We start from the raw sequence: 23,494 nt of genomic DNA, 5'->3' as shown, positions 1-23,494 counted from the left end.
GGCACACAGATCTGTGTACATCTGAGGGTCTCTGTCAGAGGAGGCCAGCCAGCGACAGGACTGCATCAGCAGTTTTGTGTCTGTTTTCTCTGCACGTTGCCTGTCCTTCACCTGGCGTCTGTCCACATGCATGTAGACGTATGACTGATACTTGAAGCCCCAAGGAACCCCAATCTCCACTCATCGTCTCCCTGTCCAACCTGTGGCTCCTCCTGTGTCTTGGTGAAAGCGGCCACATTTGCACCCTGTTTGCACCCATTAGAAACTTCCACCATCCTGGACTCCTTCTCTTCCACCGTCCTCAGCTAGGCTCTCCCCTTGTTGGTCTTCCTCCCGAACATCTCTTGAATCGGATCCCTCCGCCATCCCACTGCACGCCTGTGTCAGCCACCGTCGTCTGTCACAGAGACTGTTGCGAAACCGCCCTAAGTGTCCTCCTGACTTTGGTCTCTCCTCCTCCCAAACCATCTTTCACAAGGCTGAGAGCCTTATTTTTGTGAAATCTGTGCCCCAGCACGTCACTCCCCTGTGCTTTTTCAGAATCTCATGCCTCTGCATGTGCTGCTGTCCTGTCTCTTTTGTCGTTAGTAGTGTTTGGCCTAGACCCCCTTCTGCTTCCCCCCCTGGCTACCTGTTCAGACCCTTCCTAATTCATCTTTCAAACTCCAGGCACAGTTCCCTCTCCTCTGTGAAGACTCTCCTGGCCTCCCACCATACCCCAGACGCCTGAGCGTCGCCATTGCAACACAATGATATTACTTGATTATTTTTATGCTTTTATGTCTTCTCCTTGACTAGACAGTGAGCTCTTTGAGGGTAGAGGGATAGTGCCCTGCTGACCTCTCCTTCCCCCGCAGATCTGGCACAGTGCTTGAGACTTAGTACCTATTCCGTGACTGTTTGCGAGGTTGGACAGACGGTTACATGCAAGCCCCAACGTTGTCACAGGGGGATGCCCCCTCTGCCACCTCCATGTGAGGTGCCCATATCCTCTGAACAGCATCACACGGCGTCTGTGTTAAAGAAGAAATCAAACGGATTGACTTGGCCGAGTTTGGGTTAACTGTCATCCGTGAGCACAGCCATGTGGTTGAGGCTACTGCAGGGCCAGGGCCTCTGGCAGGAAACTCTCATCAGAGAACTCAAGCATGAATTAGCTGAATTTTAACAAGTGCTTTCTTGCCTTTGAGGTGTCTTAGTATCTGAGGGGACAGCCTGAGGTGGGGGACAGATGCATGACCCATGATTTCATTAGTGAAGAAATGCAGAGCCCAGAAGGGAACACGTCTGCACCAGAGTCCCTGAGCCACTTCAGCAATTTCTTCAGTTTAGTTTTGATCTTGGGCCCTTGGCTTTTATTACAGAGATAAGAGTATCGTGTGAAGAACGTCTCTATATCATAAAAACCCACACTTGAAAAGAGGACTCCATTTGTTATTCGGTGAATCTGATGTAAAGATAAAATCCATGTGGACAGTTTCTCCGGGAATTTTATTCAAAGGACACATTGCATTCTTCTAGCCCTTCATAACTCCCCTTTTGGCCACAGCTCAGGAACATCAGCATCTCCTGAGAGCTTGCCGGACATGCAGACCTCAGGCCCACCCCAGGCCTGCTGAATCAGAGTCTGCATTTTAACAAGATCCTCAGGGGATCTTGTGTAGCCCATCTCTTCACCTCTGCTCCCAGGTGACTGGGTGAAATCTGTGCTCTTCTAGAGTAATTCAGTCAGTCCCGGGTACTTGAGTAAGGTGGTTTTCTTCTTTGTTCACTCAGCATCTTACCTGAGCACTCGCATGCCCGGCCGAGTGTTACATGCACTAGGAGAGGAAGAGAAAGAGGACGAAGGTCTCTCGCAACCTTAGGAAGCTCCTAGACTCCAGAGAGAAACATGACACCAAATGGCCCCTGTTCTGTCCCACCCCCGTAGAGACACCACCTCACTGGTAGCTCAGTTAGAGCTGGGAAACCCTCCATGGAGCACCGCTTCGCTTGCTTTAACAGGCTTAGGGTGGACGCCCTTGTCCTTTTGTAGGGTTTAGGGAAGAGCGGTATACAGGCATCACACGGGAGTCTTCCGTGGGCAGTTTTAATTTTTTTAATATCGCTTCTCTTCTGACAAGTGATTTCTGGCATGGCTTTTGTTTCTGATACCTGTCGTTGGCATTTACAGTTTTGAAGCTTCTGGTTCCTGAGGGTGAATACCCTTTGGTCTGCCTGTCAGCCAGTCTGTCCCTGTCCCCTCTCTCCCCAGGGAGCCGAAGGTGGTCCGTCCCTCCCAGGCTGCTCTGGCTTCCAGACAACAGTGGCAGTCTCCTCTGTGTCCCCCCTCCTCTGACAAGTGCCCCCTTCCTGCCTCAGGGACAGACCTCTTCTGTTCCCTCCCTCCCCAGTTATTGGCCTCGTCAGCCCACACTGTCTTCTTGCTTTGGCTCATCCTACCCCTTTCTTCACTCCTTTCCCTGGAACCCAGGTCCTCCTCCCCCCACCCCCTGCAGCTCCCCTCATCCCTCCTCATCCACTGGGCTCTCCCTCAGTAGCACCTCACATCCTGCCCCAAGGAGGGAGGAAGCCCGCTTGGTTTGGCATCTTCGCTCGTGGCTTCCGTGTGCTGTATCCAGCTGCCACCTTCTCATTACTTCTCGTTTGATGTCCTCCTCACCATCTGTCTGTCCATCCTCCACGCTGAGCAGAACGTTACAGCAGCCTACAGGGAACGTCTGTACATAGTTGATCAGCCAAAAAAAATTGTCATATGTTTAATAAATTGCTCTCTAAAAGTAACCTCCATCCCTACTTAGAAAATAGGATTGGGCACATAATGACTTTGAATATATTATTTTTAGCACTGTGGGCTGTGTTAGGTAGACGGTTACATTTTATACTGAAAAAGAAAAATACTTTAAAACTTTATATGATGCAAGCCACACATTCAAAATGTAGAAATTAAATATAATGAATATAAAATTAGAATTTTACTGAAATTAGTCTGTTCTCTTCTGCTCTGTCACCTGGCTCTTCTGGTTTTTTGTTTATATGCCCTTCACCCTTTCTGTCACTGTCACCCTCTAGAGAGCCTTCCAAACATTTGAAGAGTGTATGCTATTTGCAACTTCATATTAAGGGTTCAGCTCCACCCCTAGAACTGGAAATAGTGTTTCCTAAACCGGGTTTGGCTCGATTTTTGTCTGGCAGCTGCCAAGCAGTTGCGATTCTTGCCACTAGGGGGTGCTCTTGTAAATGTTAAACTGGCTGAGTTACCCTACTTGGGGGGAACTTTTTTTTTTTTAAGTTTTAATTAAAGTCTCTTTCATTTCAGTCTGAAAATCTACCACTGGTATACAGCTTCACTTCCAAAATATCCTGTGTCTGAGATGCCTTGCCATCCATAGCACCCTTCCCTCACCCAGCAACTCGAAAGCCATAAGGCCAAACTCTTCGCTTGCATATAGCTGTTATTTCTGTCACTGAATTTTTATATTCACATAAGTTGAGATGGTGAAGTATTGTGTGACTATGACACAGATTTTAAATTTAAAGTAAGATCATTTGAACTTGCTAGGGAACAGAGGAGCCCTGATTTAATGAAAAATCCATAGACAAGGGTTTAAGAGAAAATTTTAGTGAGAGACAGCAGGAACTGTCTTTTGTGTACTATGTGTCACTGAATACCTCGTCTCCTCACCTCTCTCATGACTTAAATCTGTATGAGGTTAGAATGTGGCAGAGTCTGTAGAAGGTAAGGAAAACCCTACGTTCTGTAGGCATTTTAAGGCATCTCTCGCTAGGCACGTGGCTCTGCAGGGGGATAGTGTGGGTGTGCATGATGCAGAGAAGTCAAGTGTCCTACACGGTGACGGCTGAGATGGTTTCTCCCTGTGGCCCTGTGAGCTTAGAGAGGTGGGGGGGGGGCGGGGAAGGAGTCTTAAGAGCAGACGTGGCATGGCCTGGAGAAGAAAGAGATGCTCGGGGACCCAGGTCCACCAGCTTCTGTATGTTAAGTGAGGGGGAAGCTGTGTGTCCATGGGCAAGTCATGCTGTCTAGACCAGTTTCTTCGTCCGTGAAATGGGAGTTGGACCAGAGGACTGCAGAGGTCTGTTTGATTCTAGTAGTCTATAATTCTCTAAGACAGCGCTTCCAGGAGATCTTCCTGTGATGATAGAAATGTTCTGTAACTGTGTTGTCCAAAACGGGAGCCACCAGCCACATGTGGCTCTTGAGCATTTTTGAGATGTGACTGATACAACCAAGGAACTTCCAGATCTTCATTGAAATTTGAAGAGCTGCAGGTGACTACTGGCTACCATATGGGGCAGTGTGGCTCTAAGATGAGGGAGGACATTGATTGGAGAAAAATAAAAGAAGGATAATATCATTGGAGACAACTAATGGAGGTCACAGGCAAATAATGCAGACTAGGATTAATATAAATGGTCTTGAATGTGCAATGTTAGTCCCATTTTTGGGGGGTAGCCAAGAGTCCTACTGAAGCAGAGCTAACAGCAGGAATGAGATGGAAGGAGAAAGCTTTCAGAAGGAATGGAGACATGCGTCTGAGTGAGCTCCGGTAATTAAACCACCAGGGTAGCCAGGCGTGTTTCCCTGTCACCTTCTAACGCAGCTGGGAAGGGAGCTGAGTTTTCAGCAGCTCCTGGATCCTCCCTCCCCTCCTGCCCTTTATCCCCAAAACTAAAGGTGATGACATTTAGGCCAGATGAGGGCAAGGGCAGCCAGTGGACCCCAGGTGGGCCAGAGCCCTGGGGTTGACCTTTGGAGCTCTTCTGAGCGTGCAGGAACTCATGACAGCCCTGGGATGCCAGGCCCCCACAGCCAGTAATGCTTGCTCTGCTACAATGTTAATCCAGTTATTAAGATATCTCCTCCTTCCCCATGATGAAGGAGTCTATCCGAGAACAATCCAGCACAAAGCTGCCTGACCCAGAAGTCATCCAGTTCAGTATCTCCATCTTCAAATGCTCCGGGCTCCTGCTCAACAGATGGCGTCGATCAGCAGTTCATAGAGGCCTTCCACAGGGTGACCAAAGGGGGCTCCACCGAGGACTCCAGCCAGTACTACTGTGACAAGGTGGGTGAGCTTGGGTCCTGTGACCAACCAGGATTCCCTGTGCCGTAAGGCACGTCACGGGCAGTTTAAGTAGTTAGAACTAAAAGAAGATATCTCCTCACCACCAGCTGGAGAGAGAAGTAACATAGTTGATCATTTTTGCAACGTTTTCCAGAATGATAATGGTGATGGCTACTTAGTTTTGATCCGCATCACGCCAGACGAAGATGGAAAATTTGGATTTAATCTTAAGGTATGTCGTGTGTCTTTATAAGGAAGTTGTATGCTCTGGAGCAGTCTTTAGGTGGCTTTTAAACTTCCCCCAGGGGTGTGCTGCGTGCCTCAGTCTAATCTAAGGAAACTAGGGAGTTTTCTAATATGGCCCCAGAGCTGCCTGACACCAAGGACCTACTGTGTTCTTGGTGTTTGCTGTGCACTTCTTTATATCACCTGATAGCGTTCTTCTCATCGGGAAAATTGGTATTTTTGAACCCATCTTATAAATGTGTATACCAAAGCTCGGAGATGACACACGGTCAGCAAGCAGACCTGCCTCCAGAAGAGGGGTTTTTTGGGGGAGCCTGTCGGCATCACTGAAGCCAGTGAGAGAGAATAACAGTTCAAGTTGGAGGGACATTTACAGGGCCTTTCCCCATCTCTGCCTGCTTTTAGGCCGGGTCTGCAAACTGTGGCCCACGAGCCACATCCCATCTGTTTTTGCAAATAAAGTGTCATTGGAACACGGACACACCCATTCATTTACGAACGGTTTGCAGCTACTTTGGCACTCGGGCAGAGCTGAACACTTGCGACAGAGGCCTCTCTCCCAGACCTAAAATATGTCCCCTCTGGCCCTTGGCAAAGCTGACTAACCCCTGCTCTAGAGCAGAATGAGGGCAGGTGGTCCCTGCTGCCCAAGCCCCAGCTGCCACCAGGCACTCCCCTTCCTGTACCCCAGCACCCTGCTGAGGCCCTGCCCTCACAGCCTGTGACTGTCTCTACAGCTTTTCTCTGCTACACGGAAAGCTCCCTTTCCAACAGCACTTCAAGGCTGTGCGTGCAGAGCCCTCTGGGGACGTTTGCATTTTTTAAAAGGAAGCACACCTGAGCGCATCTTTAGTTCGTGATGGTAGTGAGAGGCTTCTGAGCAGGCTTCTGGTTACCCCACTAGACCCCGAGGGGTCAGGAACCTTGTGTGCTGAAAGAGTGCCCTGGGATTAGAATAGGTTAAAGTGAAGTATGAGCCCCTCTTGTGTCTGCAAGTCTTTGTTGGTATGAGCTATTCAAGTGTTGTTGTTGTTGTTGTTTTTAATTTAACACGTTTATAGGGAGGAGTGGATCAAAAGATGCCTCTTGTGGTTTCAAGGATAAACCCAGAGTCACCTGTAAGTTAACACATTTCATTATTTCCTACATGTTTTTTTCCGTTGAATCTAACATTTCTGTTTCTGTGTCCTGCTTCTTTACCAGCAACAAAGAGTGTGTGTAAATGCATGCATAGAGATGGAAAGAAAGAACGGAATCCATGTTTTTTTTCCCAGAACTTTGCTGGTCAGTGTAGCACCAGCATTACCTGGGAGCTCATTAGAAATGCAGGATCTCAGGCCCTACCCCAGACCTCCTAAACCAGAATCTGCATTTTTACCGAGATCTCTGGGTGATCGGTGTGCTCATTCAAATGTAGCAGTACTCTCAAGAAAAGGAAACTGAGGCACAGAGTTTGCTGTTCTGCTCACTCTGGGCACATGGACCCACCATCCCACCACCACCACTACTCTGCCCTCTGCCTTCTGTCTAGGCTTCCTCGGGAGAGCATTTGCTTTTTTTCTAGAACAGGGTGCACCAAAGAGTCGCTGTGTCTCCTAAGAAAGTACCGGTTTGGAAGTTTTACTCTTAAGTGGTCCTTAAGCCTGTAGTTTACTTTTTCTTGCTATCATGGCCTCTTTGAATTTAGAGGGTCTCCATTCCTACACTAGTCCGTGTGCTGCTTCTCTGCGTGCTAGTTTCTGCCTTTGGTGTTACACTGTTTCTCCGATGCAAGATAGACCAATACTTTCAACTGACAGATCATCTTCTAACAGCACATCAAGAAAACAAAAGATCAGGAGCCTCACAGTACGTTACAGTACTTAAGTGAAGGTTGGCTACCAGGGAGAAAGGGCTTCAGTAATTGCCTTAGCCTTATTCTGAAAATGCTGCATAGCTTACGTCGTGACGAGCATCTTTTTCAAATCCCACAGCCAGCGACCATATCAGCCTAGTAGTGGATATAAACATAGTTTTATAGTTTCTTCCCCAAGGGAGAAAAGAACTTGAACGTGGTCTTAAGTGTTTGGGCTCCGAGAGCATCCGCGTTCTACCCTTGAGGATTGTGTTATGGTAACTGAAGAAACTCGCTTTTCCTCTCCACCCAGGCGGACACCTGCATTCCTAAGCTGAACGAAGGGGATCAAATTGTGTTAATCAATGGCCGGGACATCTCAGAACACACCCATGACCAAGTGGTGATGTTCATCAAAGCCAGCCGGGAGTCCCACACACGGGAGCTGGCCCTGGTGATCAGGAGGAAAGGTAACTGCCACCACAGGAGAGGAACCTCAGGGCCTTCGCAAAGTAGGGCCCTCTCGGACCCGTTTTGTGGTTTTGAAAATGTTGAGCCTAGGGCGCCTGGGTGGCTCAGTCAGTTAAGCGTCTGACTTCGGCTCAGGTCATGATCTCGTGGTTCGTGAGTTCAAGCCCCGCGTCGGGCTCTGTGCTGACAGCTCAGATCCTGGAGCCTGTTTCAGATTCTGTGTCTCCCTCTGTCTCTCTGACCCTCCCCTGTTCATGCTCTGTCTCTCTCTGTCTCAAAAATAAATAAACGTTAAAAAAATTTTTTTTTTTTTTTTAAAAAGAAAATGTTGAGCCTTGTAGCCAACATGGGAAAATCAAGAACCAGGATGTGGGACTTCTCACTTGAGAAATGTGAAGCTCTGCCCACGCAGGGCCCAGCCCCTCCTGGCCAGTCCTCTGGAGGTAGGTGGGACCTACCCACCCCCTCAGTGCAGGACCTGAGCCCTGATTTCTTCCAGGCTGGCTCCCCCACATCCTGCACCTCTCTTTGTTGCCTGTGCCCTCCCCCCCGGCCCGCCAGATGTTTGCATTTGGGGTCAGGGAGCAAAGGGTCAGGTTCTGTTTAAGTCAGTAGAGTCAGGCAGGAGCTTGGCTGTCTCAGAGTGATCCTACCTTGACCTCTCCTGGGTTGAGGGACCTTCTTACCCAGTCTGTGCCTCAATTCCCTCTGATGTAAAATAAGGGTGACAATAAATCACTCCATCACAGGGTTCTTTTGAAGATGAAATGCTTATCCTTGGAAAGCAACAGGATGCTTCCTGATGCCTGGTAGGCGCTTGAAGGATGGCCTCTATTGAATACCGTTGTTGTTGTTGTTGTTGTTGTTGTTAAACAGTAAGCCGAGTCCTTGAATCCTTCTGCCCAGTTCTAAAATGCTGAAGGTGAATGGAGTGTGTGACTCGAAGCCCTGGCCGCACACCTGTGTTCGGCAGCACAGGTGTAGGCACGGCCCTAGACCCCCGCACACCTGCTTTCCCTCTGTTCCCTTACATCTCCAAGCCCAGAGCTGTGCCCTGCCAGCTCTCATCCCTCCTCCTCTGGGAGGCCTTACCAGATCACTCCAGATCCCTCCCCGCCGCCCCCCCACAACCGCCCCATCCCCACTGAACCCCGATGCCACGCCCAGCCGCAGCAGGTGTTCAGGAGTGATAGTAGCTGATGTCTGTGCCACACCAGCAAAGGGCCTCGCACTGTGTAAACTGCTTTACATAACACTTTTGTAGGGTCTGTATGACATCTCCAAGTGAGGGAATGAGGAAACCTCGTCCGGAGAGGTTAAGTTGCCCCTCGGCCCATGACTGTGAAGGCTGTATGACGGGAAACCAAGGTATCCAGTGATTGGGGGTAGGCCTTCTCACACGATGCCCCGGGGCATGCTGGCCACCACAGGGGGCAGCACTTCAGTACTCTGGCCAGCCGGGGAGGGGAATCCTCCACCAGCCAGGTTTGAGAAGCTGGCACTGGTTTGAGAGGCAGAAGATGGATGTTTGTAGACTCTTAGAGAGTGGCAGTGCCACTGGTTGGCACTCTTGATTTCAGCTCAGGCCATGATCTCGAGGTTCGTGAGTTCAAGCCCCACGTCAGGCTCCATGCTGACTGTGCAGAGCCTGCTTGGAATTCTCTCTCTCTCCCTCTCTCTCTCTGCCCCTCCCCTGCTCGTGTTCTGTCTGTCTCTCTCTCTCTCCCTGTCTCTTTCTTGCTCTCTCTCAAATAAAACTAAACATAGAAGTAAAAATGAATTGATGAAAGAAAAATAAACAGCACAGGGAGTAGACCAAACAAATCACATCCTCACAAAACAGCAGAAGAGCTACGTTTCCCTGGTCTGTGAAAAGAATGTGGTCTTTTGGATCAGAGAGATGTGGACTGATTGGATTCCTTTGTGTCCTCCTGCCTCTGCCTGCCCCGAAGAGTCTGACACTTTGGACACTTTGGACAACTTCTTTAACCTGATGGTCGATTTCCTCATCTGTAAAATGGGGACCGTGGCAGCTGGTTCAGCATTCGGTTCGACTATGTGGGCAAATGCAGACGTTGTTTTCCTTCTCCTTTCTTATTGTCCTGAAGGCAATGGGGAGCCACTGAAGGCTTTTGAGTAAGGGAGTGACTTCCTTGGGTGGAAAGGGAAAATTCAAAGATGATCCCAAAGTTTCCATTTTGGGAGATCAGAGAAGAAAGTGGCGATGGACAGGAAGAGGCATGTGAGAGTGGACAGGAAGTTAGTGTCGGGGGTAGGGTTGGGAGGGGACTTGGTTTGTCTTTACCCATACAAGTCTGATGTGAAGGGAGAATTTTTACTGAAGAGGGAGGAGCAAACCCGTGGGAGGTGTTAGGACTAGATACATTTAGTAATAAATGTATTTAGGAGCCTCCTACCTAAAAATGGCCTTGAGGTAGAGGTTGCCGGACTCCATGGGACAGTGCTGTCATAGTGTATCCAGGAAAAATGCATGTTTTAAGGGAGTAAATGAAAGGGACCTGAGAAAGAAGTGGGGGAGAGAAGAGATAGGTGGAAGAATAACCAGGTCAGAGAGAACATTCTTTCCCTTTCTCCTACCTTTGTCAAAAGGCTCTGAGTACAAAACGCCATCATTTAAAACTAGCCAGAAAGATTAGTATGTCATTTTGTATAATTAGCACTTACTGAATCATTCAAGAAGTAGTGTCTTTGGTGAAAATGATTACCATGTGCTTAATCACTTAATTAGCTGTTTTAAACTATCTGCATTCAGGTGTCATAAGTATAACTTTTTTTGAGGAAACGGATCAACGAGAGTGTTCTGCCCCTGCCAGACACCCTCTTTCTTGCCCATTACAGCCGTCCACTCATTCACTGACATCAGATCTGAAGATGAACTGAACCAGCTGTTCCCAGAGGCCATTTTCCCCACTTGTCCAGAGGGTGGGGACACCTTGGAGGGATCCATGGAACAGCTAAAGAAGGGCCTTGAAAGCGGGACAGTGCTGATCCAGTTTGAGGTAAGAGACCATGAGGGCTGAGGCCTTGGCCCGGGCCTCAGTGCCTCGATGGGCTGCTCAGTGGCTGCTGAGTCATCTGAGTCACCAGGCGGCCTGAGCTCATGGTGGGAACACAGGCGGAGCTCCGAGGGCAGGGTGGCAGAGCAGGCCTGGAAGGCAGGGGATAGGACAACAGCTATTGCTGAACTCTACCTCACCCTCTTATCTAGTAACACTCGGTAGTCATGGAGAATCATGTCAGGAATCGAGGAGGAGGGACTCTGAGCGTATTTAGCTGCCAACACAAAAGCTTGAAACACACAGCAGGAGAAGGTGCTGGAGAGGCAGCGTGAGTGAGCCCCGGAGGGGTGGTGGAGAAGGTCATCCCTGACCCCAGCAGACCCATTCCGTAGTTCGGAGCAGGTCGTGTCATCCCAGGAAGGCAGAGTGGCTGGCCTGCCCAAGTCCTCTGGACCTGTGTGAACAGGAGTAGGAACAGAGTCAGACCCTGTCGTCCTTCCCCAGGAGGGGCCTCGAATCACAGAATTGAGACCATTGACAAAGACACATGCAGAGCCCCCACAGAACAGGGCAGAAACAAAGGAGATTTGGCTTTTAAGTCCGTTGTATTGATCACTAACAGAGTGAAAATGGAATGTGTTTATCTTCCACATTTGTTAGAAGTAGAAGAAGAGGAGTTCATGCAATAAAACAGAAGAGCACGAAGAAGCCTAAAGTAGACCGTTATGAGAAAATAGGGGGTGCCTGGCTAGCTTAGTCAGTAGAGCATACAACTCTTGATCTTGGGGTTGTGAGTTCAAGTCCCATGTCAGGTGTGGATATTATTTAAAAATAAAATCTTTAAGGGGTGCCTGGGTGACTCAGTGAGTTGAGTATCCAACTTTGGCTCAGGTCATGACCTCATGGTTCTTGGGTTCAAGCCCCACGTCAGGCTCTATGCAGACAGCTCAGAGCGTGGAGCCTGCTTCAGATTTTGTGTCTTCCTCTCTCTCTGCCCCTTCCCCGCTCACACATACACACAAACTCTCTCTCTCTCTCTCTCTATCTTGAAAATAAATAAATATTAGAAAAATTAAAATCTTTAAGAAGTGCCTGGGTGGCTCAGTCGGTTAAGCGTCTGACTCTTGATTTTGGCTCAGGTCATGATCTCATGGTTCATGAGATCAAGCCCTGAGTGGGCTCCCCTCTGACAGTGTGGAGCCCACTTGGAATTCTCTGTCTCCCTCTCGCTCTCTGCCCCTCCCCCACTCTTCTCTCTCAAAATAAATAAACTTTAAAATTAAAATCTTAAAAAAAATAAAAGAAAATAGATCATGATTAACGACAACATACACAGTCTGGATTCACAAATTAGGAAAGAGTCCCAGATCAGATTCAAAAGCACAAGTCAGCCATAGCAAGGGAAAAGTCACAGAAGCAAAACTAAGAAGTTTGTTTGTCAAATGCATGTGATCGCATATTGACTCAGGAAAGCTTGAGTAATGTGAACACGAAACAGGAAAGAATGCAACGTGAAGAGACTTAAGCAAAAGAAAAGTTTATGATGGTATAAGGAATAGACTGTAAATAAAATAGATTATTAGAGCAGTGTGTGTCTGAACAACAGTAGAAAATAAAAACCCACAGTGAAAGGTGATGATAATTGACCCCACCCTGGAAAACAAAATATAACTCCCTATTGTGTGGAAATGAAAGCTGGGGAAGAGAGTAGAAATAATCTAATTACTTGGGTAGAAATGATAGATATATACTGAGTATCTACAAAGACAAATAGCCCTTTTTTCCAGTGTCCTGCAAGAGGCTCTATTGGCTTAAGTTCAAAATTGAAATATACATTTTAAACACTGTAAAACTCAACATTTTAAAACCCTCTCCAAAATAATTGAAACAAGGAGAAGGTAAAACCCAGTTACAGAATATGGGTTTTATTTGTATTGGGCATTGGAGGGGATGGGAAAGGTGGGGGGGGGGGGGCACCATGGAGGCATTGATTCATTCAGCAAGTGTATATTAGGTATTTACCATGTGCCGAAACCACTAGATCAGGAGCACAATGAGGGGAAGGGAGGGTTTCTGGTCCCAAGGAGCTTACGGTCTAATATTTGGGGGATGTATCGTGAGTCCCAGAAACCACTAAAGACCAAGGTAGGACAAGCTTTCCTTATGTAGGATGTATGCTCTGTAGGAACTAGAGGTAAGGGGGTTCCGGGAGGTCCTCTGGAGTGAGATATATTGATAGAGAATGGGTGGGATTAAGTGTGGAGGGAAGGTCGTTCCAAGAAGGTCACAGCCTGAGTGCAGACTAAGTTCCTAAGGTGTCAGGTAGCACAGGGAAACAGGCCTCCCCGAGTTGAGCAATGCAACACAGAGTCCTGGGAGAGTCTCCAGGCGATGGAAGTCCTTCCATTGCGCACCATTTGTCCCCGATCAGATTGTCCACAAGGAGGCACTGTGGGCTCCCAAAGAGGGAACAAGAGCTCGACTGTGGTTCTGAAACCATGCTCCAGAAAACCCCCTCCACTCAGCTGCCTCCACTTTCGTTATTCATATGGGAATCCCACAGAAGATCTTCCTTACATGCTGTTCACTGAACTTCACTAAGAAGTTTATAAATACTTGAGTGAGAAGTACCCACTATCCCTGTGGTTCTGAGGAGTGTCTCTCCAAGGGTGATACAGTCACCACCTGCATGTGGCCTGAGGAGCATGTTGAGTGGGGCCCCGCCCACAGCTGCTGGGTCAGCCCTCCTAGGTGCTGCTGCTCTGCACAAGATCCTCAGGAGGATTTAGTGCACAAGGTGACCTAAGGGACGACAGAGTAGAGATTGTACAAGAACCCCTGTACCACTGTTACCCACCCCAAGTGGGTATATAGGGTGTATAGCTGGACTGTAGCATGAGGAATGGAGAACACAGAAATCTTAGGGTTAAAGTTTAGTATCTACACACTTCATTTATATATTTTCTAGAAATTGAGTAAGGAAACCATCTTTGTAACTAATATCTTTTGCAGAGGAGAGAACACCAGAGCTGCTCTGTGATGGAGCTGGTGGGGTACATGGAGCCCTGCCTCTTCAGTCTCCCCACACTGCCCCCCAAGGAGCCCTAGAGTGCGGAAAGTAATGTAACAGTCCAGGTTATGGGGGGGTGGGGGGAGATGTCTCCCACAGCTGCTAGAGTGGAGGGATGCTCAAGGAAGCCAGATCAGACAGGAAACCACTACAAAGGGAAACCTTTAATTGAGCACTTAGTATGTGGCACGTGCTTTATGTGCCCCACCTCACAGAACTGTTATCCCCACTGTGTAGATGAAGGATCAGATCTCAGAGAGCTTAGTGCACAGTAAATGGTTCAGCCTGATTGGAATCCGACAGGCTCACTCAGGAGCTTGTTCTCTGAACAGCTGTACAGCGTTTGGAAACAACAAAGTGCTGTCTATGTGTGGGGCTTGTTTTCCGTATAGTACGGCATCAGAGCTAGGAGAGATCTGAGAAGCAATCTAGCCAGCCACACAGAGGCAGACTTTAAATCCTGGGTCTGTCACTCACTTCCTGTGTGACCTCAGGTGGTACGTCCCTTCACCTCTCTGTGCCCTCTACTTCCCCAGCTCTAAATTGGGGAGCTCATGGGTTGGTTGTAAGGGTTCGATGAGATAAATGCTCAGTGCGTTGTTTAGCACATGCTAAGGATGTGATAAAAAGTAACAACTATTATTATTTCTAAAAAAACATGCTCAGTCTCCATACAGGAAGTGGTGGTGTCGGCTGGGCTTGGAAGGCTGGGGTGTCTAACTCCAGAGTCTTGGCTGTTCTGGTTTTTCCACCTGTTCCTCCGGTACTATCAGCTTGTCTAATGGGGGCTGTGCTCTGGACAGAAGCAGAAAGAAGAGGCTGGTCCCTAGCAGGTGCCCATGCCCCCCACTCCATGTTGCCAAGGGCCTGCCCTGGGGGAGCTGGACCATAGATGGAACCCCTCCTGTGATGGCTAGCTGGTTTTCAGCAAAGCTCGTTTTGAAGAATTTTTTCATTAGGGGATTCCCCATCCCTCCCATGGCTTTTGGTAAACAATTGCTAATGTGTTCCAGAGAGCATGTGGTCCCAGCTGTAATAAAATCACGCTTAATGATAATTAGCATTTCTGTAGCACTTTGGAATCTGCCAAGTGTATTTCACATATGTTGTCTCTGTTGATTCTCACAACTTTAGGATCACGCCTTTGTAGACGGAGAAAATGAGACTTGGGGGTTGGGGACTTGCTTTGTGTCAAATAGCTGGTTGTTGGATAGAGGTCAGATTAGAATCTGTGTTAAAGCCTAGTTAGTGTCAGAACTCACCACTGCCGGGTGCCAACCAGCTGCTCACCCAGCCCCCAGTCTGAGCCCTTCCCTCTGGGAGCTACACCCCCTGAGCTACTCTGTGTGACCGATTGGCATCAAACTGCCTGAATACTCTATCTGGTTCAGCCAAAGTAGGGCGTCACTCTGTCTCATGTAAAGGAGAAGATTTGGGGTTCGCAAGGCCCCCAGTCTTTCACCACCTCCAGGATGTCTTTCGTTAAGGAACTCATTAAGTCTGCCCCAGGTTCATTCCTTCCTGAATAAAATTTGTGGCTCATTTCATGCTTTCCCTGAGTTGGCCTTTCTGTGTAAGCAAGGGAAGGGGTGTCCTTTGAGAACCAGCTTCCCAGCTAAGGACAGTTGTGCCCATCCTCATCCAGTGACCAGGTGACCTGCAACTTCCCTGCCTCCTTGTCCAGTTAAGACTTATTCAGAGGCTTTTGGGGTGGGGTTGATCGGAAATGAACATCTGTCCTCCGGCCCTCTCCACGCTGGTAAGGGCAACGTCTACAACACTCCACCAGAGACCATGTCCAGCTCAGATACCCCACCCATCCCACCTCACTTTCCTCCTTTACCAAAGCCGGAACCCGTCTTTTTCTCTCTCCTAACCCTTTTTTCCTGAACTCCCTCCTACATCGCCCTTAGAGGAAACATCCAGTGGTGTCAAAACAAGTGACTCACTGGCTCCTGTGATTACTATAAAAGTTGATTTGGAAGGACCAAGGTAGCTGAAGACTTAATGAGAGGTTTAAATTGACACACGTAGAAATTAGTGAAGGCAATTATACCTTCAAGATTAGAATTCATACCTTAAAAAAAAGCATGTAAGAATTTTTCCGGATAGTTTTTTTTTTTTTTTCTTTAAGGAAAGTATTCTGTGATGTGTGAAATAGCAGGAGCAGGTGTGAGGGCTTCACATTTCAAATGCCAGATGCCCATTTAAAGGAAGGAGCACCCCAGCTTAATTACCATGTATTTATGTATGAAAGAATACCTGATCCCAAAGGGTGGGATCTGCATCTGGGACTGTGTATTTAAAGTAGCACTACTGGGGGGCACCTGGGTGGCGCAGTCAGTAGGGCGTCCGACTATCTGCTCAGGTCATGATCTCACGGTTTGTGAGTTCAAGCCCTACGTTGGGCTCTGTGCTGACAGCTCAGATTCTGTGTCTCCCCTCTCTCTCTGCCCCTCCCCCACTCACGCTGTCTCTCTCTCTCTCTCTCTCTCTCTCTCTCTCAAAAATAAACATTAAAAATTTTTTTTTGCTAAGGGACACCTGTGTGGCTCAGTCGGTTAAGCGTCTGACTTTGGCTCAGGTCATGATTTCACAGTTCGTGAGTTTGAGCCCCACCTTGGGCTCTGTGCTGACAGCTCAGAGCTTGGACCCTGATAAGGATTCTGTGTCTTCCTCTCTCTCTCTCTGTCTCTCTCTCTCTCTCTCTCTCTCTGTCTCTCTCTCTCTGTCCCCTCCCCCACTCGTACTCTATCTCTCTGTCTCAAAAATAAATATTAAAAAAAAATTTTTTTAAGTAGCACTATTGGGGCACCTGGGTGGCCTAGTTGGTTATGATCAGGTCATGATCTCATAGTGAGTTTGAGCCCCACATTGGGCTCTCTGCTATCTGTCGGCCCAGAGACCACTTTGGATCCTCTGTCCCCGCCTCTCTCTCTGCCCTTCCCACACTTGCTCACCCACGTGTGTTGTCTCTCTCTCTAATTAAATAAAGTTAAAAAAAATAAAGTGGCACTATTGAAGGTCATGAAATCACTAGCAGTCGTGTTAGTTTATTTCAGCAAACCCTCATAGGAATGTAGAAGGAGGTTCCAGGTCCCCTCCAGCATCCCTTGCCCTCTGACTGGGTCAGGTACAAGGGAAAGGGAAAGTCCCCAGTGTAGACGGACTGCCCCTGAGTAGTAAATTAGGTCTACAAAGTGCTACTGGGGAAACAGCCTCTCAAGGCCCTCATGGAAAATGAGGTGCTCTTATCTTCATTGTATGGCTCCATGACACCCCTTGTCAGGCTTTCCTCGGTGGTTTGCACCCTTTGTTCAAAGCTGCAGATCCGTTGTTCCTTCACTCTACAAATGGTGATTGAGCACGCACTATGTGCCAGGTGCGGTGCTGGCCTAGGGTTTATGGTGATGAACGCAGCAAACAAGACGCCTGCCTTCATGAAGACCACAGTTGGGTGCTTGATGCAGGAAGTAGGCTGTAAGCAGCTGTTTGGAAAGTCCTTGCCTTCCAGTAGATCCCGGTCATTGCTGAAGCCATGAAAGGGAGTCTTTTTTTTTTTTTTAATTTTGTTTTAATGTTTATTTATTTTTGAGAGAGAGACAAAATGCAAGTTGGGGACGGACAGAGATAGAGACACACACAGAATCCAAAGCAGACTCCAGGCTCTGAGCTGTCAGCACGGAGCCAGACGCAGGGCTCAAACCCACGAGCTGTGAGATCACGACCTGACCCGAAGTCGGACGCCCAACTGACTGAGCCACCCAGGCGCCCCTTTCTTGTTTTTTTAAAGTTTATGTATTGTGAGAGAGATACAGCGAGTGCGCATGGGGGTGGGGGAAAGGCAGAGGGGGGACAGAGGATCCGAAGCGGGCTCCATGCTGACAGCAGAGAACCTGATGCAGGGGTCAGACTCACAAACCGTGAGATTATGACCTGAGCCCAAGTCAAATGCTTAATTGACTGAGCTACCCAGGCTCCCTGAAAGGGAGTCTTTCTACTGTTTGATCTCTCCTTCCCTATTGCCCCTTCAGCTCCCCCTCCTTTTTTTTCCCCCTGTCTTTTCCTTTTTCTTCTGCCTCCCTTGGGTTCTCAGCCTCCAGGAATTCTCCCTTTCTCTGGGTGATAAAATGCTTGCTTCCCCTGTGTGGGGCCTTGCCAGCATCCACCAGGGTCGGAGCCCATTAGGTGTCCGAACACTTCATCTAAGGATTGTGACCAGATTTCACATCTGTGGTTGGGCCAGAAGTCTGAAGAGATCAGAGTCCTCTCCTGATACCCTCTCTCTAATATTAGAAGACTTTTTCGAAGAAGAAGTGTTTAAATGGGAAAACTGTGTCATCTTACCCACCCCAGCGGTACGGCACTGGAGAGGTCCGGCCTCTGCTGTGCCGCTTTCTGTCTTTGGAAGCTAGAGCCAGTGATGTAGGCACTAATTTAAATACGGTTGTTCCAGAACAACCCTTTCTCAGCTGATTTTTTATAATTTTTAGCCCTAAGTTTCACAGCTTTTTAGAACTACACTCTGATGAGACCAAAGCACTTTAAGACTTAAAAATCAATAGTTTTTAATAAAACTAAGTGATCTTCTAACCGTCTACCCCTGGGACTCTTTCTCCAGCCTCCCGGCCCCTCTCATTCTAGGGCAGAATTGCCAGGGCCTGTAGCGGGGAGCTCTTGCCCACCTCACACACCTTTAGCCTGGGAATAACCAAAGCCAAGCATATTCTTACAATGAGTAGTTCTTGAAAGAGCCTCGTCTTCATTACGGCTGATGGTCTTTCATTCCTTTCCCTCCACCCATGAGCCTTCCAGAAAGATCTACATGGGTTTCCAGCATCTCACTTTCTACTCTGAACCACCCTTCTCCAAGTAGTGTTCTCATAGCCTGCTGAGTAGCTCACAAGATCTGGAGAAGAAGTAGTAAAGTAAAGGAAACTTTACAATAAAGTAAAGTAAAGTAACACCTTCAGAAACTAGAACTGAAGCAGTTTAGCAGAATCAGGGCTCGGTGCTCACCTTGCAAGGCAGACATGAATGTGAGTGCGTTGTACTTTCTAAAGGCCCCAAAAACCATATCCCTGTTCACCCAGCTTTTTGTAGAATTTAATTTTATGTGTACATTTCTTCTGGTTTTTTTCTCAGTCATTTGAATTTAAGAAATAATTTGCATTGTAATAATTCAAGTAATTTAGAAATAGCCAAAGTAGAATTATCGCCTGACTCCCATATTCTTTAGCCTCTTCCTCTTTGTTACTATTTACAAATAACAATCTGATGCCTGTCCTTCCATACTTGTTCCAGTGCTCGTGCCAAGATGTGTTATATGCACAAGTGCACACACATATACATTATACACATGTGTGTGTGTGCTGTTGTATATAAAAGGGATCACCACTGTATTCTGTAACTTGCATTACTTTTTTTTTAAGATTTAAACAGATTTTTCTTAATGTTTATTTTTGAGAGAGAGAGCATGCGAATGGGGAAGGGGCAGAGAGAGAGGAAGACACGGGATCTGACACAGGCTCCACGCTGTGAATTGTCAGCACAGAGCCCAACGTGGGGCTCGAACTCAAGAACCACGAGATCATGACCTGAGTGAAAGCTGGACACTTAACTGACTGAGCTACCTAGGTGCCCCAAGATTTTATTTTAAAGTACTCTCTACACCCAACATGGGGCTTGAACTCACAACCCTGAGACCAAGAGTCTCTTGCTCTACTAACTGAGCTAGCCAGGTGCCCTTATAACTTGCATTCTTCAGAATAGATGAATGAATATCTTTCCAAACCTGTAGTTTAATCTTTTTATTGCACATAATTTTGTGGTATGACTGTACCATAATTTAAGTCAATACCTCTCCCTGTTGGGAAATGTTCAGGCTGTTTCCAGTTTTCTAATAAAAAAAAATGCTTTGCTATAGATAAATTTCTTTGATATGTACCTTATGCATTTCTGTCAGATAAAGCCCGAGGAGTGCACATTTAAAAATGTTTAAACACTGCTGGTTTATTTTTTATTTTAGTACCTTGACAATCTTATCAACAGATCATTACTGCTGAGATACATTTATATACTTATTGTAATCAAAGCCTTTTGCTGGATCTGTGCTTTTCTGTTAGACCATCTCAAGTTGATTACATTTATGCTTTTATTTGGAAAAAAAAAAAATCCTTGAACCTCCGGCTTAGCTTTACTGATTATATCCACTTAATTGGATTTTACCCCTATGCAGTTAGTCAGAACCAAAATGTCATTTGGGGAAATTTGACTCAGATATTTTCCTTACAGTATCAAACCAAACCTTCCAGTAAATCCTGAATTTATTTCTAGAATGCTCTCTGTCCATTAAAGCTGTCAGACCTTTAAGAAGTTGTTCACTGGTAGGGCACCTGGGTGGCTCAGTGGGCTGAGTGGCTGACTCTTGACTTTGGCACAGGTCATGATGCCACAGTCCTGAGATCAAGTACTGCGTGGAGCCTGCTTAAGATATTCTCTCTTTCTCTTCCTCTCCTTCTCCCTCACCCCTTCTGTTCCTCTGCCCCTCCTTCGCTCAAGCACATGGGTGAACTCTCAGGCTCTCTCAAAAAAAAAAAAAAAAAAAAAAATTCAGGGGCTATTTGTTACAAACTGAAATTGTGAAGATCAGTAGCTGAGCTGGAGGAGAGATTGCAAATTCTAAACATTTGGTAAACATATAAGACATGACACAATTGTTGTTGCCAAAAATCCTGATGCTAATTTTCTCCTAATGATTGCTATGCAGTTTGTTTATTTAATTAAAAAGAAAAAAAGAGGGGTGCCTGGTTAGCCCTGTCAGTTAAACATCCAACTTTGGCTCAGGTCATGATTTCACAGTTCACAGGTTCGAGCCCCGTATCAAAGTCTGGGCTGATGTCTCAGTCTTTCTCTCTCCACCCCTCTCCCACTTGTACTCTCTCTCTCTCTCCCAAAATAAATAAATAGACTTTAAAAAAAAAAAAAAAAAGAACCAATAAGAGGAAAACAGATTCACAGAGGCCAATTTACACAACAAAAAATACAAGTTGCAAAAATATTGGGGGGAAACTACTGTCCAGCCTTCTTATTCAAATTGCAAACACCTTTTAGTTGATGATTTGGCCGCAATTTAGTGGATTAGCAATTCTCATACACACCTGTAGGGCAACTTGATTATATGTATCAAAATCCATAAAAATATGTTTTGATATACTAATTCTTCTAAAAGTTTATGAGTAAAAACATTGAAAACCCCCTAATCAAAAGTAGAGTAAAAGTTAAATTATGAGAAACTATGATCCAGTAAAAATCATTTTATGTAAAGAATATTTAGAATATTTAATGGCACAAGGACCTAGACACTCTATAATAAGTAGGAAAAAACAGGCTTCAGGCTTCAAAATTATGGTAGTATTTCCCAGAATACGTCTTATGGGATGTGAGGTCCTCCATGGCCAAATTAGCTTGAGAAATGCTTAGCTAATCAGAATTAGATAAGCTTAAGTACTGCAGGGTTGAGCTTCTTAGAGATTCATAGAACATACGATGGCTTATATTTTCCAAATTTCTCTGACCTTGAAACTTTTTTTTAATGTTTACTTATTTTTGGGAGGGAGAGAGAGAGAGCACGAGGGGAAGGACAGAGAGAGAGGGAGACACAGAATCCGAAGCAGGCTCCAGGCTCTGAGCTCAGAGCCTGACACGGGGCTTGAACTCGCGAACTGTGAGATCATGACCTGAGCTGAAGTCAGATGCTTAAGTGACTGAGGCACCCACGCGCCCCTGACCTTGAAACTTTCTAAGGAATACCTATTAGTATCTTTCAAAACACTGGGGTTCCATAGAACATAGTATAGGAAATGCTAATTTGTAATTCAGTCTTATTTTTTGTTTTTAAAAATGTACATCTGTGTCTTCTCTGTTTATATGTGTACTTATGTTTACTTGTATACATAGAAAACTGGAGGAAAAAAATGTGAAAAGGGTTCCCTTGGGTTTGTGAAATTACTGATAATTTTTTTTCTTTATACTAGTCTGAATTTCCCAGATATTCTAAGGGAAGAAAAGGTTGCTTCCAACATTGAGAAAAAGTTGTATTGTTTGTAAACTTTCATAAAACCACAGTGACTAGTATTTCACTCTCTAGCTCAAAGTGTGAGAAACAGTTGTGTGAAAAAACTCTAGGGCAGGAGGAAACTGGGAAGGAATGGATGTGTCTGTGGTCTTTGTGGGGTTTCCCTGGTGTATACTTATCCCCAGACTCATCAAGTTGTGTACATTAAATATGTACCACTTTTTACATGACGGTCATACCTCAGTGGAGTGTTCTCAAAGGAAGAGAAAACTCTAGCATTGAGTCAGATCTGAATTCAGCCTCCCGTTGGTGATTGTGAGCCAAGGTATTTAATCTCTCCTTGCTTGCAAAAGAAGGGTCCTCTTAGTACCTCTCACACAACTGTTGTCAGAATCACATCAGGCACTGCACAAACATGTAATAGGGGCTTATAGATGTGCAAAGATGGCTTAATTGGATTTTTTGCTGGTTATTATATTGTACAGCAAAGATACCTCTTAAATGAAGTTTACTACGTATTGGAAGAAATGTTTTTACTGTGCAAACATACTTCTGAGAAGATGAATGAAATGCTCTTGTTCTTCAGCTAAGAACCCGGTTCACTCCATTGAACTGGAGAGAAATGTTTTTAGACTAATATAAATGGTTTCCATTGAACTTTGAGTCAGAATTCTTTTCTTTCTCGACTTGCTTTTATCATTTGTCGAAAAACTGTCAAAAAGACAAGACTTGACTTACCATGATCCATTATCTATGACTCAGACCCCTTCCTGTGACTTTTTTTTTCCCCCAAAGATCCTCGTGTTAAAAAAAAAAAAAATTAGTGAGTTTAGTCAGTTTCTCATGGGATTGTAGAATTTCTTATTGGGAAGAGTTTTCTTTTAAAACATAGCACCTAATCACTTTTAAATGTTAACATTTAGTGCCACGAGTGGTAGACTTTGTTGTTAAAAGTATGTTTCCATGCTCCCTCCATAGCTGTTTTTTGCAAGGTTGGTTTTTTTGTTTGTTTGTTTGTTTTCCCCCCACTTCTGTATTTGTTATGTAGCAACTCTACAGAAAGAAGCCCGGTCTGGCCATCACGTTTGCAAAGCTGCCTCAAAATTTGGACAAAAACCGATATAAAGATGTGCTGCCTTGTGAGTACCCGGTGTGAATGCTTCCTTCTCTCCCCCACCCCCCCACCCCCAACACGCTGAGATAATGTTTCCCTTTTTAAAACAGATTGTCTGGTATTCTGCAACGATTTTCAGTGTGTCTGTAAACACCACCGTCTTTACTGCCGCCATTTCAGACTCTGAACAGTTGGGGAATAGTGTTTATGCTAATGAGGCAAAGCTGTAGATGGGGTTGGGGACTGAACTCTTGTTTCCTTGGTCTGATAAAATAATACTCAGGATAATTGGTAAATTTGTTTCTCCCCCACAGATGACACCACCCGGGTATTATTGCAGGGAAATGAAGACTATATTAATGCGAGTTATGTGAACGTAAGTCAAGAATCTGGATAATAAGAGCCCACTGATCACTGTAACAAGCATGAATGGTATGGGTGGTGCTTTGCAGTTGACCAAGTGCTCTCCTGTTCACCCCCTCATTTCAGCACCCCAGCAGCCATTGAGGGAAGGCAGAATAGTCTTTTTACAGAGGACAGAACTAAGGTTCAGAGAGATTAAATAATTTGAAAAG

At 46.2% G+C, this 23,494-nt stretch overlaps 1 protein-coding gene across 7 annotated transcripts in view; it reads left to right on the top strand.

Annotated features, from left to right (window-relative positions):
* The window catches only part of PTPN3 (protein tyrosine phosphatase non-receptor type 3), a 148,253-nt gene that overhangs the window by 110,308 nt on the left and 14,451 nt on the right, over positions 1–23,494 (top strand). For 6 of the 7 annotated variants that reach the window (XM_019454246.2, XM_019454248.2, XM_053908170.1 and 3 more), the window contains 7 exons: positions 4,901–5,087; positions 5,242–5,319; positions 6,395–6,451; positions 7,481–7,637; positions 10,498–10,658; positions 22,854–22,944; positions 23,234–23,295. In XM_019454246.2, the coding sequence (XP_019309791.2) occupies positions 4,901–5,087; positions 5,242–5,319; positions 6,395–6,451; positions 7,481–7,637; positions 10,498–10,658; positions 22,854–22,944; positions 23,234–23,295 (793 nt within the window). The remainder of the gene's footprint in view (positions 1–4,900; positions 5,088–5,241; positions 5,320–6,394; positions 6,452–7,480; positions 7,638–10,497; positions 10,659–22,853; positions 22,945–23,233; positions 23,296–23,494) is intronic. The other variant, XM_019454247.2, reaches the window with a different exon arrangement.

Source organism: Panthera pardus, unplaced genomic scaffold, assembly GCF_024362965.1.
Source record: "Panthera pardus isolate Hobbes unplaced genomic scaffold, ASM2436296v1 HiC_scaffold_20, whole genome shotgun sequence".
Lineage (NCBI taxonomy): Eukaryota > Metazoa > Chordata > Mammalia > Carnivora > Felidae > Panthera > Panthera pardus.
Note: the sequence above shows the minus strand (reverse complement) of the source record. Positions and strands in the feature narration are given on the sequence as shown.